The sequence below is a fragment of the Heterodontus francisci genome, chromosome X (genome assembly GCF_036365525.1).
Source record: "Heterodontus francisci isolate sHetFra1 chromosome X, sHetFra1.hap1, whole genome shotgun sequence".
NCBI classification, from domain to species: Eukaryota; Metazoa; Chordata; class Chondrichthyes; order Heterodontiformes; family Heterodontidae; genus Heterodontus; species Heterodontus francisci.
Window position 1 is genome coordinate 10,726,915 of NC_090421.1, and position 18,023 is coordinate 10,744,937.

General features: G+C 44.6%; 2 protein-coding genes across 3 annotated transcripts in view; both read left to right on the forward strand.

Moving 5' to 3' along the window:
* The window catches only part of bloc1s1 (biogenesis of lysosomal organelles complex-1, subunit 1), an 84,310-nt gene extending 82,065 nt beyond the window's left edge, over positions 1-2,245 (forward strand). The window contains exon 4 of the mRNA XM_068024911.1: positions 1,815-2,245. Coding sequence (XP_067881012.1) covers positions 1,815-1,922 — 108 coding nt within the window. The 3' untranslated portion in view covers positions 1,923-2,245. The remainder of the gene's footprint in view (positions 1-1,814) is intronic.
* An 11,009-nt stretch (positions 2,246-13,254) lies between these two features.
* rdh5 (retinol dehydrogenase 5 (11-cis/9-cis)) overlaps positions 13,255-18,023 on the forward strand; it is a 36,287-nt gene continuing 31,518 nt past the window's right edge. Inside the window, exon 1 of one of the 2 annotated variants that reach the window (XM_068024792.1) lies at positions 13,255-13,529. The gene's annotated coding sequence lies outside the window, so the exon portion shown is untranslated. The remainder of the gene's footprint in view (positions 13,530-18,023) is intronic. The other variant, XM_068024789.1, reaches the window with a different exon arrangement.

Below are 18,023 nucleotides of genomic sequence, written 5' to 3' on the forward strand. Positions count from 1 at the left end.
CAGGCTCCACACAAAACAAGCAGGGATGACATCAGAGCTGGTTGGGTGGGAGCAAATATTGGGTTGCGTGCCCAAGGACGTCGGGGACCCAAGTGAACGGTTAATACATTTGACGTTGGGCAGGACTTTGGAAGTCAATGCCAGCACTGGGAGGGAGAGGCCTGGCTGGGGTTGGGGAAACACAAGGATTCCTTGCAGGGTCTGGAGGGGACAAAACACACTATTCCTCCTGGCCCAGAAGGATACCAAGAAAAGAGATTTTTTTTTTTCAATTTAACCTTGGTCTCTTCTGGCCACTCTGGTTCTGCTGTCAGGATTGGCCTCGTGAGGACCTCTCGAATTCAGAAGTCAAAATGGCATTGCAGCATTGGGCCGCAATTTTCCGATGTAAAGTAGGTTCCCGCTTCTCGGGTGTTCCTTTGTGCCTGAATTCAGGTAAGTAAAGATGGTAGGCGGGGGAGGTGTTGGGGGGCGGTTGGAATGCGGCTTGACAATCTTCCCCCCGTTCTTCCCCTCCCTTCCCCACCGCTGCCCTGCTTCTTCCTGAACATCTTGCTCACACTGTTCCTGCTGAGCAGGGGTTAAAATCTGCCACCAAGGTGAGAGGTGGCACTAAGCCAATCTGACACTTCTAGGTTTGTGATCCTGACTGAATCAAGTTCCGAAGATGAGATGGCAGCCTCTTGCTTCTGATGCATGCTCAGACTTTTGAAACAAAAGTAAAATACTATGAATGGTGATAATCTGAAATAAAAACAGAAAATGCGGCCAATACTCATCAGGTTTGGCAGCATCTGTAGAGAGAGAAACAGAATTAACGCTTCAGGGCGGTGCCAAAAGTTCTGATGAAAGGTCATCGACCTGAAAATTGAACTGTTTCTCTCTCCACAGATGCTGCCTGACCTGCTGAGTATTTGTAGCATTTTCAGTTTAACATCTCATTCAAGCTCTCTGATGGCCTAGTGAGTAGAGACACTACCTGCTGTAATGTTAAGCCGAACAGAGTGGCGTATCCCAGGTTTGATTCTCAGGTATTTGTTGCGGGTACTCCAATCTGCTGGGGAGCAGACAATCTGCCAGAGTTCCAGCTCTTAGTTGGTATCAAGTAACCCCTGCTGGTATGTTCTAGTGTGAGGACAGAATTGGGCTTGGCTTTGATACCTCCTATTGTCAAATCTTGCCAAAATTCTTGCCTCTGAGTCAGAAGGTTCAAGTCCCACCCCAGGGACTTGAGCACATAATCGAAACTGATGACTTCAGTGCACTATTGATGGAATGCTGCACTCTCAGAGGTGTTGTCTTTTGAATGAGATGTTAAACCAAGGTCCCTGTCTGTCCTCTCAAGCGGATGTAAAAGATCCCATGGCAGTATTTTGAAGAAGAGCAAGGGAGTTCCCCCGTGTCCTATTCATCCCTCAACCAACATCATCGAAACAAATATGTCAGCTGTTTGTTGGAACTTGCTGTGCACAAGTTAGCTGCTGCATTTGCTGACCAAAGTAATTCATTGACTGTGAAGTACTTTGGGACATCCTAAAGATCTGAAAGGGGCTTTATAAATGCAAGCTTTTTCCTTTTTTGCTGGAAGGCTGGCATCTGTGGAGGATGGGCAAAAACTTGCTGTAGAAATACTAAATTTTAGAGGACCATAGATGACAGCTGATTGAAGTTCCATCGTGATAAAACTGGATTGAATTCTGTAAGGCTAATGGGTAATAAGTTTTTAAAATAAAATGAGACTTAAGCAGCAAAAAGGTAGCAGCAAGTGGATGTTAATTTTGTCTGGTCTTGCTAAATATTTGTTTTCCCTCCAGGAAATTGGTGATGTGGAGAACTGGGCGAGAAGTATTGAGATGGACATGAGGACTATCGCCACTGCCCTAGAGTATGTCTATAAAGGACAGCTACAGCCTGCAACATGAAACATCAAATGTGGATCTGAGAAATGGGCATTTTGTGAGGAAGAAGCTGAAGCGCCTTCATAGTTTAAAGCTGACATTTTAAACACAAGCTATGTGGGGGGAAAAAAAGGGTTTCCAACAGGAAGATTGCAGTAAGGCTGGAATGCCCTTCCCGATGAGGACTGTTCTATGTCCACCCACTGTGATGACTGTTAACTACAATAGCCTAAGAATGAATGCACATATCTGAGACTTGATGCATTTGCTTTTGTTTTCGTAGAGTGTAATAATCCAGAAAGGATCATGTGTAGGTGTTACGATCTTGAATAAAATGCATGCAGGTCTATTTCATCTTTTACTGCTAAAATAATTTGTATGACTCTGGTCGATCGCAGCAAATTTTTTTTCCAGAAAAACACACCAGAGAGCATTCATGGTAGAAATATTCAGTGGAATATTGCCCTGTTGAAATCAAAATTATTACATTTTGATTAGATCCCTCACAAGCTCAATCCTCTGTGCCAAACAGTTTGCATCACGTGCTGCTGTATTGTGTAATACTGCACTCATATTTATTTTGCCAACCAGAGGACATTGTTGCTTCTCCTTTCTGCAGTTTGTCAGTGGGAATGATGCCAATTGCCAGTCTGCAGCTATTGCTTCTCCTTCTTGCAGTGAACTGTCACTAGAGTGAACTACCTTGCCAGACTTTACACTGCAGCTGCTGCTTCCCCTTTCTGTAGTGTATTTTTGATGGATGGCCTCATTTACCAGCTTCTTTCTATCTGTTGCTTCCCCTTCGTCAGGCAGATAACTTGATTTGCCAGCCTCTGCTCTGATGGCGGCTTCTGCCTGTTCTTGTTGGGGTAGACCTCCCATGCTTGCTTGTGCTCCGTTACTGAATTCTGACTTGCCACAGAATTTGGGATCCTAAATAGAACAAATTGCTTTTTTGTTTAAATGAGCCAAAATTCTGTGCAGAAATATGATATTGTCCCACCCAGAAGTAAAAGCATCTATCAGCATACAGATGTTTATAAATGAACTGTTAAAAATTAACCTGTCTATAGTGCACATTTAATAAAGTAAGATGATAAATAACCCTTTGATTCAAATGAATTAACTTTTTGCTGATTGTGTTGCTCTGTGTTTGCAATTTTCCTCATCAGTCCTGGTATGCATGCAGTGTGGCTGGGATGATCATTTGATCACATAATGCTGTACAACTATGCTGTCCTTTCACCTTTTAGGACTGGGCTAAGTCTAGCCCAGGGTGAAAGTAGTCTCTGTCTGCTGCCTATAAGGATCCTTTGTGAAGTGATTTTGACGGTCTCAACCCAGTTCCTCTCAAGCATAAGCCTACAATGTAGCACTGTATTGACAATCTGGAAGGATGAATACAGTATGTAACCCTTATAATGGGAAGTAAAAGTAACACTTGATTTTGTCCCTGTGGGGTCAGGCGTGCTTGGCTCTGTGTTCATATGGGCCTGTGTAAAATAGAATCTGCTCTCAGGTTTTTGTCAAGAGGCAGAAGCATAGAAACTACAGTACAGAAGGAGGACATTCAGCCTACCATGCCTGTGCTAGTGCTGGCTCTTTCACTAGAGATATCTACTCTTAATCCCATTTCCCATTTCATGGATCCTTTTATATTTTGTTTAAATGTTTATCCAATCTCATTTTAAATGATAAAGTCTCTGCCTCAGTTGCAACTTTTGGTAAAGCATTCCATATTTTAATAATCTATGTGGAGAAGTATTCCTTCTAACTTCCCCCTTCATTGCTCTTGTGATGATCCTCCATCTGTTAGCAATTTGGCAACGAGTGGAAACAATCTTTCATTTAACCTCTCAAAACATTTCATAATTTTCAAAGCCTCAATTAGATTTCCTGCCCCTCAATTTTTTCTGTTCCACTGGAAACATCTCCAATTTTTGAGACTTTTTTTCAGAATTAGAGCCTCTCATTTGTGGCATTCTGGTAAATCTTTGCTGTACCTGTTCTGTGGTTCTAATCTACTTATAATGGGGTGCCTAATTGGATACATGCAGTACTTTAATTATGCCGAAACGATATTTTGTACAAATTGAACATCAGTTCCTTGCTTTAGTGTTCATTTGCTGCATATATAAAACACAGAATTCAATTTGCCATTTTATGGCCTTTACCACCTGCACTACCTTTAAAGAATTTATATCTGCCTCCTAGATATCTCTGTTAGGAGTCTTCTTGTTTTGGGTAATTTTCCTATGACTGTGCTTTTTCCCAAAAGGTAGTATTTCATATTTCTCTGCAGTGACCTCCTATCTCATCTCTGCAAACTTGTAAATTACAGGATGGAAGAGACATTCTTCCTCACTGTTTATCATGTCCTTCAATTTGCTTTCATCAGCAATCTTTTGATTTCATCCCTCTTGAGCTTGGGTCCAAATCATCTATATAAATGAAAAATGCTGTCACAGGATAGATCTTGGGCACACACTGCTACCTGCATCCTGCTAATCAATAAAACATCCATTTATCCCTTCCCTCTGCATTCTGTCTTTTAGCCATCTCTCTATCCATGTGGCTAAATTTATCTTAATACCCTGTAATAGTACCTTATCAAATGCCCTCTGAAAATCCACATAGACAACACCCATCATATTCCCTTTATACACTCCTATAATTTACTCAAATCATTCAATCATTCAAATCAAGCATGACGTGCAATTTACCAATCCTACGCCGTTCACCCACAACTGACATAAGACTAACTGATCTATAATTTTCTGGCTTATTCCTTTACTCTCTCTTAAACGGGTGTAACATCTGCTATCCTTCAGTCTTTTGGCATAACTCCTGTTTCTGAAGTTTTTTGGAAAATGACGGTGCACACTTTTGCTACCTCCTCAAGAGTTATGGTATGCATCTTGTGTGGGCTTAGTGATTTATCTACTTTCAGTCCGATTAACTTTTTAATAGCTTTTGAATGTTTCCACAATCTCCCTAAGTAGCCCTGCCATGCCATCTTAACCTTCCTCTTAGACAAGTGTTTTGCCTCTTTTTTTTTAAGTATTTCTGCCACATGCTGACTCTTAAGTACAATCTGATGAGATGGCCCCTTTCATCACTAAGTGGTAACATCCCTTCTTTAATTATACCTAAGTGTCTATAAAATCCCTTGTTACTTCCCTGCCTCCAATCAGGTTTCTGCCCGTGCCATCGTACCCAAACAGCTCTTATCAAAGTCACAAATGACCTACATGACTGTGACAAAGGTAAGCTATCCCTCCTCGTTCTGTCTGCAGCCTTTGACACAGTTGACTACACTTCCTCCTCCGATGCCTCTCCACTGTCATCCAGCTGGGTTGGACTGCTCTCGCTATTATTATCTATCTAATCATGTCCAGAGAATCACTTGCAATGGCTTCACTTCCTGCTCCCACACCATTACCCTCCCAATACCTCTCTGCTGTTCCTCGCTTTCCTCCTTTAAGACAATCCTTAAAACCTACCACTTTGACGAAGCTTTTGGTCACCTGCCCTAATATGTCCTTAGTGCTTCTCGTCATATTTTGTTTTATAATGTTCCTGTAACATGCCTTGGGATGTTTTATTCCATTAAAGGCGTTTAATAATATAAGTTGACTGCAGTTCTTCCTTCGTACTCCATTTTCGTCTACCTAATCTCCAATTTTGGTTGCTATCTAAACTTATAGTTCATAATTTTCTTCTGTATTATACCTTCGATATTTATCATCTGCCTGGTGTCCCCCAAGGATCTATCCTTGGCCCCTCCTATTTCTCATCTACATGTTGCCCCTTGGCAACATCATCCGAAAGCACAGCGTTAGTTTTCACATGTACACTGACAACACCCGGTTCTATCTCACCGTCACCTCTCTAAACTCCTTCACTGTTAAATTATCAGACTGCTTATCGAACGTCCAGTACTGGATGAGCAGAAATTTCCTCCAATTAAATATTGCAAAGACAGAAACCATTGTTTTCGGGCCCTGCTCCAATCTCCATTCCCCAGCTACTGACTCCATCTGTCTTTCTGACAATAGTCTGCGATTAAGCCAGTCTCTTTGCAACCCGAGTGTCACATTTGATCCTGAGATCCGCTTCCGACCTTATATTTGCGCATTCACTAAGATCATCTATTTCCACCTCTGTAATATTGCCCGACTTCGCCCCTGTCTCAGCTCATCTGCTAAGACGCTCATTTATGCCTTCGTTACCTCTAGACTTAACTATTGCAACACACTCCTGGCTGGTCTCCCATGTTCTAGATTTTAGATTTAGATTTAGAGATACAGCACTGAAACAGGCCCTTCGGCCCACCGAGTCTGTGCCTACCATTAACCACCCATTTATACTAATCCTACACTAATCCCATATTTCTACCACATCCTCACCTGTCCCTATATTCCCCTACCACCTACCTATACTAGGGGCAATTTATAATGGCCAATTTACCTATCAACCTGCAAGTCTTTTGGCTGTGGGAGGAAACCGGAGCACCCAGAGGAAACCCACGCAGACACAGGGAGAACTTGCAAACTCCACACAGGCAGTACCCAGAATGGAACCCGGGTCGCTGGAGCTGTGAGGCGGCGGTGCTAACCACTGTGCCACCCTAGTTTTGTCCTAAAGTTTATTGGCATCCACTAAAACGTCACAGTCATGAGGACTTCTGCTTTTAGTTCTATTCCGATACTACTCTCTAGCCGTCATTTCATTGTGGAATCTGTTCAAACTATGGCCTCAATTAGCACTGTGATGTCTTTCAGGACTACTACCCTTTTGTAAGATTGAGGGCATCCAATTCTCTGCTGCGAGTGTCTTAACTCGCACCAAGTCTCGTTCACCTATCACCTCTGTGCTCACTGACCTACATTGACTCCTGATCATGCAATGTCTTAATTTTAAGTTCCTCATCCTTGTTTTCAAATCCCTCCATGGCCTCGCCCCTCCCTATCTCTGTAATCTCCTGCAGCCCCACAACCCTCCAGGATATCTTCACTCCTCTAATTCTGGCTTCTTGTGCATCCCTGATTTTGATCGCTCCACAATTGGTGACTGTGCTTTCAGTTGCCTAGGCCCTAAGTTCTGGAATTTTCTCCCTAAACCTCTGTACCTCGCTTTCCTTCTTTAAGGCACTCCTTAAAACCTACCTCTGACCAAGCTATTGGTCACCTGCCCTTAGCGGCTTGGTGTCATATTTTGTTTTATAATGCTCCTGTGAAGTGCCTTGGGATGTTTTATTACTTTAAAGGCGCTATATAAATATACGTTGTTTATATTGACTGTAGTTCTTCATTTGTACTCCATTTTAATTTTCCCAATATCCCATTTTGGTTGCTAAATATGCTTACATTTCATAATTTTCTTCCATATTATACCTTCTATATTTATCATCTGCCTTTTTTAAATGTCATTTGTGCTCTAACCCCTTTGCCCATGGAGCTCCGCTCTTTCACAGACCCCCTTTATTCCTTGTCAGAATGTATTTAATTTGGACATTATCCCAACAGATTCGCACGGCAAGGTCCCACAAACAGAAACTGGGCTGAATGACCAGTTAGTATGTGCAGTTTGAGAGCTTGCCATGCTCTTCTTCAAAGAACTCCTGATGGGATCTTTTCGATCCATCCCAAACCAGGACCTTAACCTTTTATCTGGAAGACAGCACTGCCAACAAAGCATCACTACCTCGGAATTGCAAGAACATAACTAGACTGTGCTGAGGTCTAGGTGTGGAGTTTGTACCCATAACCTTCTATTCAGAGGTAAGTGCAACCAATAGCCAAGCTGATACTTGCTGCAGTATTAAGGTAGGGCAACCTCCCACATATATGAAACATAATTAGTGTTGATGGGGAGTCATTTACAGTACAGAAGGAGGCCATTCAGCCCATTGAGTCCATGCCAGCTCTTTGGGGAGCAGTCCAGTCAGTCCTTGGTTTGTGCTGAGTAAGTGAATCTCAGACAGTAGGGAGATTACAATTGGCCTTGGTACTCTTGGGTTACAGAGGAGAAATATTGTCACTTTTGATCACTATCCATTGATTCCTGATGGCAAGTGGATGTTAGGGGAACAGATTGGGCTCTGCTATGATGTCTCCTATGGTCAGATAGATTGTTGGCATGCACTACCTAGGTTGCTATGTGAAGAACGACAAGTTGGATGAGGTACTGGAAAGCTGCTGATGCCTATGGAAACTGACAAGAAGCCAGCAGCTTCAGGAGAGGTAGAGAGAAAATCTTTCTTCCACTCCCCCTCCCACGTACGAACCATTGGGCATAATCGTAAATCTGTATTTCCTTACCTGTGACCAGTCTTGTACTCATATTAGTAAATGAAATTACTTTTTTGTAGGGGCTGACGGGTTCCTCAAGCTGCACCCTCCTTCCACTTCAATTTGGTTTGTTCTGAATCTCTCAGCATCTGACAATATGGGAGACTTTCCTTTTAATTCCCTCATGGAGCCACATGGAAACCTGACATTGTGGGTCAGGAAGTCTCCCAAATGCTACTTGCCTGACAGTGAGTAACTCTACTGAATTAGCGGAGATTAGCATCCCTGTGGGTTGGTAACTCAAAGGAAGCTTTCTGCTATTAGGTAGGGAACTTTGTTTCAGAACAAAATACTTGGCAGTGGAATAACTGAAAAGGCGGATACATAAGTGACCCTATTCACCTCGCTTGCGCACATACACATGCAGCAAGTTCCTCTTTCATATTGAAAATACTGAATGATCTACCAGAGTCGCCTTTATTGAAATAGAATTGTGCAGCTTTATCCTTCTGATAGTCAGTTAGGCACGGACTGCTTCCATTCCAAATTACCCAGCATGTAAATGAGTAAATATTGGTGTGTACGATGAGGAAAATAGCAAAGTAGGCCAGCTGGCAAATTGAACAGGGTGTGCCGTTCCTCACGTGCTGGAGTTCTGGCTTTATTTGAATCATATGTAATTATCCGTGTTTTAATAAATTAAATTTCCCACTATCTGGAGTGTTTTAGTTACAGCACTGAAGTTATTTTTCTCTAACTCATTCAACTTCACGTAGTCAAAAAATATATCCCAGTGTACCTTCTCGCCCCAGACCCCCACTCTTTATTTGCAAAAGCCATTGTGATATTTAGCCAGACTGACTAGAAGATCAAAGGCTTGATTCCTGGTTTGTGCTGAATTAGCTCATCTCAACTGTGACAGTGGTTGAGACTTCTAATCCATTGTGCTATCCAGTTCCCCATGCTGTTCTAACCTATTGCCATAATTATACTGCTTCTCCCTGTCAGGGTAGCCTGAGGCCTTTAAATATGTCCTGGGAATTCTGTATTTTGCTTGCCCATAATTCTCTCATTCACTGAATTAATTATGAAATTTAAGGTGTACACAGATGAGGGGGTAGTTTTTTTGTTGGGATTTATAATCAGGCTGGGAGGATTTCTGAGAACAGAGACTTTGAGTTCAGCAGCACCACTGGCTGGCATTTAGTGGCTATTGCAGTTATTTGTTCTGAGATCTTCACTGAACATATTCCGTTTTGAAATCATGAACTTTAGATACGAGGAAGGGATAGGACATGTACTTGTAGAGCCTAAAGTATGAATTCTATTTTTTTTTTTAAAAACAGTAGCAATTGTTAAAATAATATCCAGTGATCCCCTGCTGCAAAATGTTGGGTGAAGATCGGATCTGGTTCAGCAATTATGCTTCCCAATAATCCAACAGCCTGCCAACACTCATTGGGTGTTGGATTCAGAATAATTCTTCTTCTTCACTTGGATACAGGTACATAGACTCAAGAGGCAGAGGGATGTCTGATTAATAATCTTTATAAATACACTCACACACGACCAGCACATCACAGCGCTTTATGAGCTTGACGTCAGTACTACCCACAAGCAATGAACTGATGTGGGCCTTGAGAATTGTGTCTCCTTACTGCTCATGGCAGTCTCATCAAAAAAAGTTGAGTTCCTTAGTGTGCTATATGGTTAAGGTGAGAATTGTATTAGTTACCTAATAAGTGCAGTTAGTGTGTAAGTAAGCAGGGTTAATGCATAACCATGTTAATGGTCACAATGACCATTTTCCCCCAGCCCCCTTACACATTTTTATTAATATCTATTTATTGTTCCTGGACATTCCACATGCATGATCAATGAAGGTCGTCCTTAAGAAATTTTGCATCTTATCGCTCTAGATTTTTATTACATTGAGGCCTATTCTTCATTCACGCACCCCACACCTCTTACCAGACACTTGGGCGCCTGTCCAACAATTAACTTTCCATCCTTCACTTAGCATCTTAGTCTTACACTTCTGTATGTGCAGAGTGTGATTTAATCCAGTTTAACCCTTACTGTTATCACAGTCTACCTATATGCCTACATGCTGCTGACTGTTCTACCGAGCTTATTGATCCTTGCACAGGAGAGCTGTTATTACACTGAGATCTTATCCCAACCTTTCTGACTGTCCGTTTAACAGCAATGGTGTCAAAAGAGAGGACTAGATGAGAAACTTACTTTCTAACTTTGGCCAGGATTTGAAAACAAAGTACTTACCAGCTTATTGGCAACATAACAGTTGCGCCACACCATTTGCAGGTCTACTGAAGCCATTTATCCTACGGAAATATATATAGTGATCATTGTATTAGTTTCTTCCCCAATTGTCTCTATTTCTGTTTGCTGTCCTCCTGGAGCTGCTAACTCATGCCAGGACACAGTTCCCTGGGGACTGGCAGTATTTGCATTACTGACTTGAGTGACCATTTTCTGAGTGTGAGCCTAAACAGTGAGTATCTTCTGGCTATTTGATAATGGAGGCATCACACACAAACCTGTTCCTCGGCTTCCGACTCCATCCCTCTCCCTGGCAACTTGTCTGAGACTGAAGCAGACCATTCGCAACTTGGGTGTCGTGCTTGACACCGAAATGAGCTTCCGACCACATGTCCGCTTCATCACCATGTCTGCCTACTTACACCTCAGTAACATCGCCCAACTCTACCCTTGCCTCAGCTCATCTGCTGCTGATACCATCACTGAGGGCCCTTGTTACCTTTGGACTTACCTATTCCAATGTTCTCCTGGCTGACCTCCCACCTCCCACCTTCCACCCTATGTAAACTTGAGGTCATCCAAAATTCTGCTGCCTGTATCCTAACTTGTACAAAGTCCCATTCACCCATTACCCCCCTGCTCACTGATCTGCATTAGGCCACAGCTGGAGTACTGTGTACAGATCTGGGCACTACACTATAGGAAGGATGTGATTGCACGATAGAGGTTGCAGAGGAAATTCACCAGGATGTTGCCTGGGCTGGAGCATTTCAGCTATGAAGAGAGACTGGATAGGCTAGGGTTGTTTTCCTTAGAGCAGAGAAGGCTGAGGGGGGGACATGATTGAGGTATACAAAATTATGAGGGGCATTGATAGGTTAGATAGGAAGAAACTTTTTCCCTTAGCGGAGGGGTCAATAACCAGGGGGCATAGATTTAAGGTAAGGGGCAGGAGGTTGAAAGGGGATTTGAAGAAAACAAATTTCACCCAGAGGGTGGTTGGAATCCAGAACACACTGCCTGAAGAGGTGGTAGAGGCAGGAACCCTCACAACATTTAAGAAGTATTTCGATGAGCACTTGAAAACGCCATAGCATACAAGGCTGTGGGCCAAGTGCTGGAAAATGGGATTAAAATAGTTAGGTGCTTGATGGCCGGCATGGACATGATGGGCCAAAGGGCCTTTTTCTGTGCTGTATAACTCTATGACTCCCGGTCCAGCAACATGTGAATTTTAAAATTCTCATCCTCATTTTCAAATGTCTCCATGGCCTCGCCCTCCCTGTTTCTGTAACCTCCTCTAGTCCTACAACCCTCTGAGATCTCTGCGCTCCTCCAATTTTAGTCTCTTACACATGCACTATTTTAATCACCGCACCACTGGCAGCCATGCTTTCAGTTGCCTGGGTCCCAAACTTTAGAATTCACTTTCTAAACATCTCCACTTCATGACCTCTCGCTGCCCTTTTAAGGTGCTCCTTAAAACCTACCTCTTTGCCCAAGCTTTTGGTCATCTGTCCTAATGGGGGGAATTTTATGCTCTACCCCATGGCAGGTTTGGAGGCAGGGAGAGCATAAAATTGGGTGGGATGGTGGCGAGGGGGGGGTTCCTGCCACCATCCTGCCTCCACCAAAATTTAGTCCAGGGCAGGAAGGCCGTTACAGGCCTTCCTGCCCCACCACCAATTGAGGCCCTTAACTGGGCAATTAACCCCAATTAATGGCCTCATCACACTGCCGCAATTAGCCATGTGGCAGGCAGACAGGAGAAACCGTGCAGGCTGTTTCCCAGCTCCAAGCCTGGGTGTTGGGGGTGGGTGGCATCGTTAAAAGTCACAGTGCCTGAGTGAGGGACCTAGAATCGGGAATGGGGGGCCTGCTGAGAGCCACACCCCTGCCCTTGCTGCCGACCCCCCTAGGCCCTCGTCCCCCGCAACCCCCACTTTGCGAGACCCCTCCGGCCCTGACCTACCTGTGGCCTGGGTCCAGCGCCACTCCTGGGCCTCCAGTAGGTGCTCCCCCAGCAGCAGCCACCGTCTCTCCAAGGCACTGCTCAGTGGAAGAGATGCCAGCCTCTGATTAGCTGACAGCTCTCCAAAGGCGGGACCTCTGGCGACAGGGTCCTTGTGGAAGGCACTTTGGTGCCTGATTGGCACTAGATTCAGAGGGCCTTTCAGAGAAGAGGCGGCGCGGGGTTCTCGGCGGCGCGGGGTTCTCGGCGGCGCTTTTCCCGGACGTCGAGACCCCCATCACCAGCATAAAATGCCAGCCAAATCTCCTTGTGGGTTTCGATGTCAAATTTTATTTGATAATGCTCATGTGAAGTGCCAAAGAAATTGTACTGCATTAAAGGCGCGATATAAATGCAAGTTGTTGTGTCTGACCATACACACTTCAAACCGAAGTCATTGGATTGTAATTAGAAGCAGGAACTCCAACTGATTCCCTTCCCTAGCCAGGGGAAGACAGACCAATGTTAGCTGTCCCACTGCCACCCCAGCTGACATCAACGAAATCTGCACAGCACAGGCATCAAACCTGGGGACCTTCTTGGTTGCTATTTGCATCCTATGACCTTGTCTGTGTGGAAGGCAAGCAAATTGCTCCTACTCCTGTGCCAACATTGTTCTTGGATCAGCTAATAAGAGACCTATGATATTCGTAGGGGTGAGTCAGCCAGCTTCCCTCCCTGTGAGGAAATGCCCTGCCTCACTTGACTTAATGACACATCTGAATTCAGGAACTCACTGTGGAAGGAACTTTGTGCGTAGGCAATATTTCAAAGGCACATTTTATTTTTAGAGTTAAGTCTGTCTGGTTAACATCCACAGCTATCAATTAAGTTGGTACCTTCAGGAGAGGAGAGTCGAAGTGGAGACAAAACGAGGACGGAAAAAACAACAACCCTTCCTTGTATGTATGAGTGGCTGCTCTGTGGGATAGAGAACAGCTGCAAAGGGCCTGCAAACAGTAAGGCGTAACAGGAAAGCAGGTCAAGAACCTGCGACACAGTCAGAGGTGGAGGGATAAATACATCGATGCTGCAAACAAGCTGGTGAGGTCCTTTGTTTTCAGCTCCTGACCAAAGCTGCAAAAGTAACTTGCGCCTGGACCAGTTGGCAAGTGAAAGTTTCCAGCCCTGTTCGGTCCCATCTTTAAAGCTGTTATCACTATTAATTGAGAATGTTAGAGGTTGAAATAAGTAGCCATTGCCAGCCGGATTTCTGTTACATTTTCTTTCTCTCCTTGGAAATTTGCATTTGCCAAAGCACAAAGCCACCTTTTAACAGGTGGTGTTTGTGTAAGCAGCTCATTGACTCATTCCTGTGCCATTGCTACTCACATATCTTTAAGAAAGCCAATTATTGTATTTTCTGAAGTATAGGGCCATTCGAACACAACCATCATTATTTTTTCTTTTAATTTATGTAGCATAAGGACCTGAAAGGGTTAATGTTGGAGACAGTGAGAGCAACCCCTCCCACTGTATTGATGATGATATGATAGTCACATGGTAATGGGCTTTGGGAAGAAGAGAGTAGCAGCACGAAGGATGCTAGCTAGAGAGGCTTGTGGAGAGTGTAAAGAGAGATGTGTAAATAAGAGTTATTAGTTGGCTTTTTCCAGACTCCGAGACCTTATCAACACGCCTTAGCTGTGCTGCAACTACACCAACAACACGCAACATGGTGGCACCGGTTAAGACGACCAGAAAGTACTGAAAACACCTTACCTCGTGAAGTAGCGCCAAGAGAATAGCAGATCTCTTCGGGAGACTGCAAAGAGCTCCAGAGCTGTTCCGTGGCCGAAGAAGACGCAGACAGTCGGTGAGTCAGCCCTGCAGGCATCCAGACTGCACCACAGAAGTGTGGTGGTCTGCAACAAAACATCCAGGTTCAACAATCGGGTTCCGAGTCACAGTGCTGTGCACAGTCTAGCATAGGGTGAGAGAATTTTAAAAGGGGACATTGGTGGACAACGGCGCACTGGGGTTGGAAAAACTGGGAGAGAGGTCGCTCTCGAGCAAAAAAGCGAGTCGGGCAGAGTCGGCAGCCATTAATCAACCAAACCGCAGAGAGAGAGCGCGGAAAACCTCAGAAAAGCACGGGAACCCCCGGAAAGCATGGGAAGCCCCCAGAAAGAGCACGAACACCTCCATTAAAGTCAAAATGATTTAAAAAGAAAGGGGAACGTCCTAAAAAGCCGAACAAAGCCGATGAAAACAAAATGGATTCAAAATTTAGAATGTCTGGAAGCTTCCATGATCAGGAAGGACCTAATCAGGTACAAAGTTGGTCCTTATGGAGAAAAAGATTCCTACAATATAGGATAGCTTCCCAGCTGCATACTAATGGCATGCTGGCCTTGATTGCAAGGGTATTGGAATACAGGTTTAAAGAAGTCTTACTAAAATTGTACAGGGCTTTGGTGAGACCGCACCTGGAATACTGTGTGCAGTTTTGGTCTCCACATTTATGAAAGGATATACTTGCACTGGAGGTGGTGCAGTGAAGATTTACTAAATTGTTCCTTGGGATAAGGGGGTTGTCCTATGATAGGCTGTACAGAGGCCCCAGAGGGTTGCGGATGCTCCATTTAAATACATTTAAGGCTGGGATAGATGGATTTTTGGTCTTGCAGGGAATCAAGAGATATGGGGACCGGGCAGGGAAGTGGAATTGAAGCCCAAGATCAGCCGTGATCGTATTGAATGGCGGAGCAGGCTCGATGGGCCGTATGGTCTACTCCTGCTCCTAGTTCTTGAGTTCTTGTAAATCAGAAGCAGAATAAGTAAATACCCTTTTATACTGTATGGGTGCAATTGCAGATGACGTGATTGTGAGGCAAGGAATAAATGAGGCTTCTGATAGTTTTGAGGATGTGCTACTGGCCTTCCACAAATATTTCAATTTAAGGAGTAACAAAATTCTGGAAAGAGCAAAATTTAACAAGCGAGTCCAGAAGAGAGGTGAATCCATAGACTCTTTTAAAAATGATCTGTACAGACTGGCTGAGCGATGTGATGATGGAGAATTGAAGTTGGAACTGATATGGGACCAAATAGTTGTGGGAATAGCTGATGAGTCTTTATCAGCTCTCTTACAGTCGAAAGATAACCTTACACTCAAGAAGGCAATTCAGATCATATGACAGGCAGAAGGCCGAAGACAAAATAAAGCCGTTCTGCGGGCTGAAAAGAAGTCTTGGATGAGAAGAAATCCAAATCCAAGGAAAGCTACCATACCCGTTGATGAAACAAGTTCAAGACCAGCTGAAAGAGATGATCAGGATGGGAGTCATTTCTCCTGTTACGAGACCAACGGAGTGGTGTTTGACTATGGTTCCAGTCCCAAAACAAAATGGTACTCTTCGTATCGGTGTGGATTTAACAGAGTTTAACAAAGCAGTGGCATTGGAAATTCATCTAATATCCACAGTGGATGGCAGCTTGGCAAAATTGTCTCACAGCATCATGTTTTTCAATTCATTCATGGGATGTGGGCATCACTGGCCAGGCCAGCATTTATTGCCCATCCCTAATTGCCCCTGAGACGGTGGTGGTGAGCTGCCTTCTTGAACCGCTGCAGTCCATGTGGGGTAGGTACACCCACAGTGCTGTTAGGAAGGGAGTTCCAGGATTTTGACCCAGCGATAGTGAAGGAACGGCGATATAGTTCCAAGTCAGGATGGTGTGTGACTTGGAGGGGAACTTGCAGGTGGTGGTGTTCCCATGCATTTGCTGCCCTTGTCCTTCTAGTTGGTAGAGGTCGTGGGTTTGGAAGGTGCTGTCTACGGAGCCTTGGTGTGTTGATGCAGTGCATCTTGTAGATGGTACACACTGCTGCCACTGTGTGTCAGTGGTAGAGGGAGTGAATGTTTATGGCTGGGGTGCCAATCAAGCGGACTGCTTTGTCCGGATCGTGTCGAGCTTCTTGAGTGTTGTTGGAGCTGCACCCATCCAGGCAAGTGGAGAGTATTCCACCACACTCCTGACTTGTGCCTTGTAGATGGTGGACAGGCTTTGGGGAGGCAGAAAGTGAGTTACTCGCCGCAGGATTCCCAGCCTCTGACCTGCTCTAACAGCTACGGTATTTATATGGCTACTCTAGTTCAGTTTCTGGTCAATGATAACTCCCAGGATCTTGATAGTGGGGGATTCAGCGATGGTAATGCCATTGAATGTCAAGGGGAGATGGTTAGATTTTCTCTTGTTGGAGATGGTCATTGCCTGGCACTTATGTAGCATGAATGTTACTTGTCACTTATCAGCCCAAGCCTGGATATTGTCCAGGTCTTGCTGCATTTCTACATGGACTGCTTCAGTATCTGAGGAGTCACAAATGGTGCTGAACATTGTGCAATCATCAGCGAACATCCCCACTTCTGACCTTATGATTGAAGGAAGGTCATTGATAAAGCAGCTGAAGATGGTTGGGCCTAGGACACCACCCTGAGGAACTCCTGCAGTGATGTCCTGGAGCTCAGATGATTGACCTCCAACAACCAAAATCATCTTTCTTTGTGCTAGGTATGACTCCAACCAGTGGAGAGTTTTCCCCCTGATTCCCATTGACCTCAGTTTTGCTAGGGCTCCTTGATGCCATACTCTGTCAAATGCTGCCTTGATGTCAAGGGCAGTCACTCTCACCTCACCTCTTGAGTTCAGCTCTTTTGTCCATGTTAGAACCAAGGCTGTAATGAGGTCAGGAGCTGAGTGGCCCTGGCAGAACCTAAACTGAGCGTCACTGAGCAGGTTATTGCTAAGCAAGTGCCGCTTGATGGCACTGTCGATGACACCTTCCATCACTTAACTGATGATTGAGAGTAAACTGATGGGGTGGTAATTGGCCGGGTTGGACTTGTCCTGCCTTTTGTGCACAGGACTTACCTGGGCAATTTTCCACATTGCCAGGTAGATGCCAGTGTTGTAGCTGTACTGGAACAGCTTGGCTAGGGGTGCGGCAAGTTCTGGAGCACAGGTCGTCAGTACTATTGCCGGAATATTGTCAGGGCCCATAGCCTTTGCAATATCCAGTGTCTTCAGTTGTTTCTTGATATCACGTGGAGTGAATCGAATTGGCTGAAGTTTGGCATCTGTGATGCTGGGGATTTCAGGAGGAGGCTGAGATGGGTCATCAACTTGACACTTCTGGCTGAAGATTGTTGCAAATGCTTCAGCCTTAACTTTTGCACTGATGCTGGGCTCCCCCATCATTGAGGAAGGGTTTATTTGTGGAGCCACCTCCTCCAGTTAGTTGTTTAATTGTCCACCACCATTCATGGCTGGACGTGGCAGGACTGCAGAGCTTAGAACTGATCCGTTGGTTATGGGATCGCTTAGCTCTGTCTATCGTGCAACTTACGCAGTTTGGCACGCAAGTAGTCCTGGGTTGTAGCTTCACCAGGTTGACACCTCATTTTCAGGTATGCCTGGTGCTGCTCCTGGCATGCCCTCCTACACTCTTCATTGAGCCAGGGCTGGTCTCCTGGCTTGATGGTATTTGGTCCCTTTATATTAATGTTCAATGTACAATAGCATTAGAAGAGC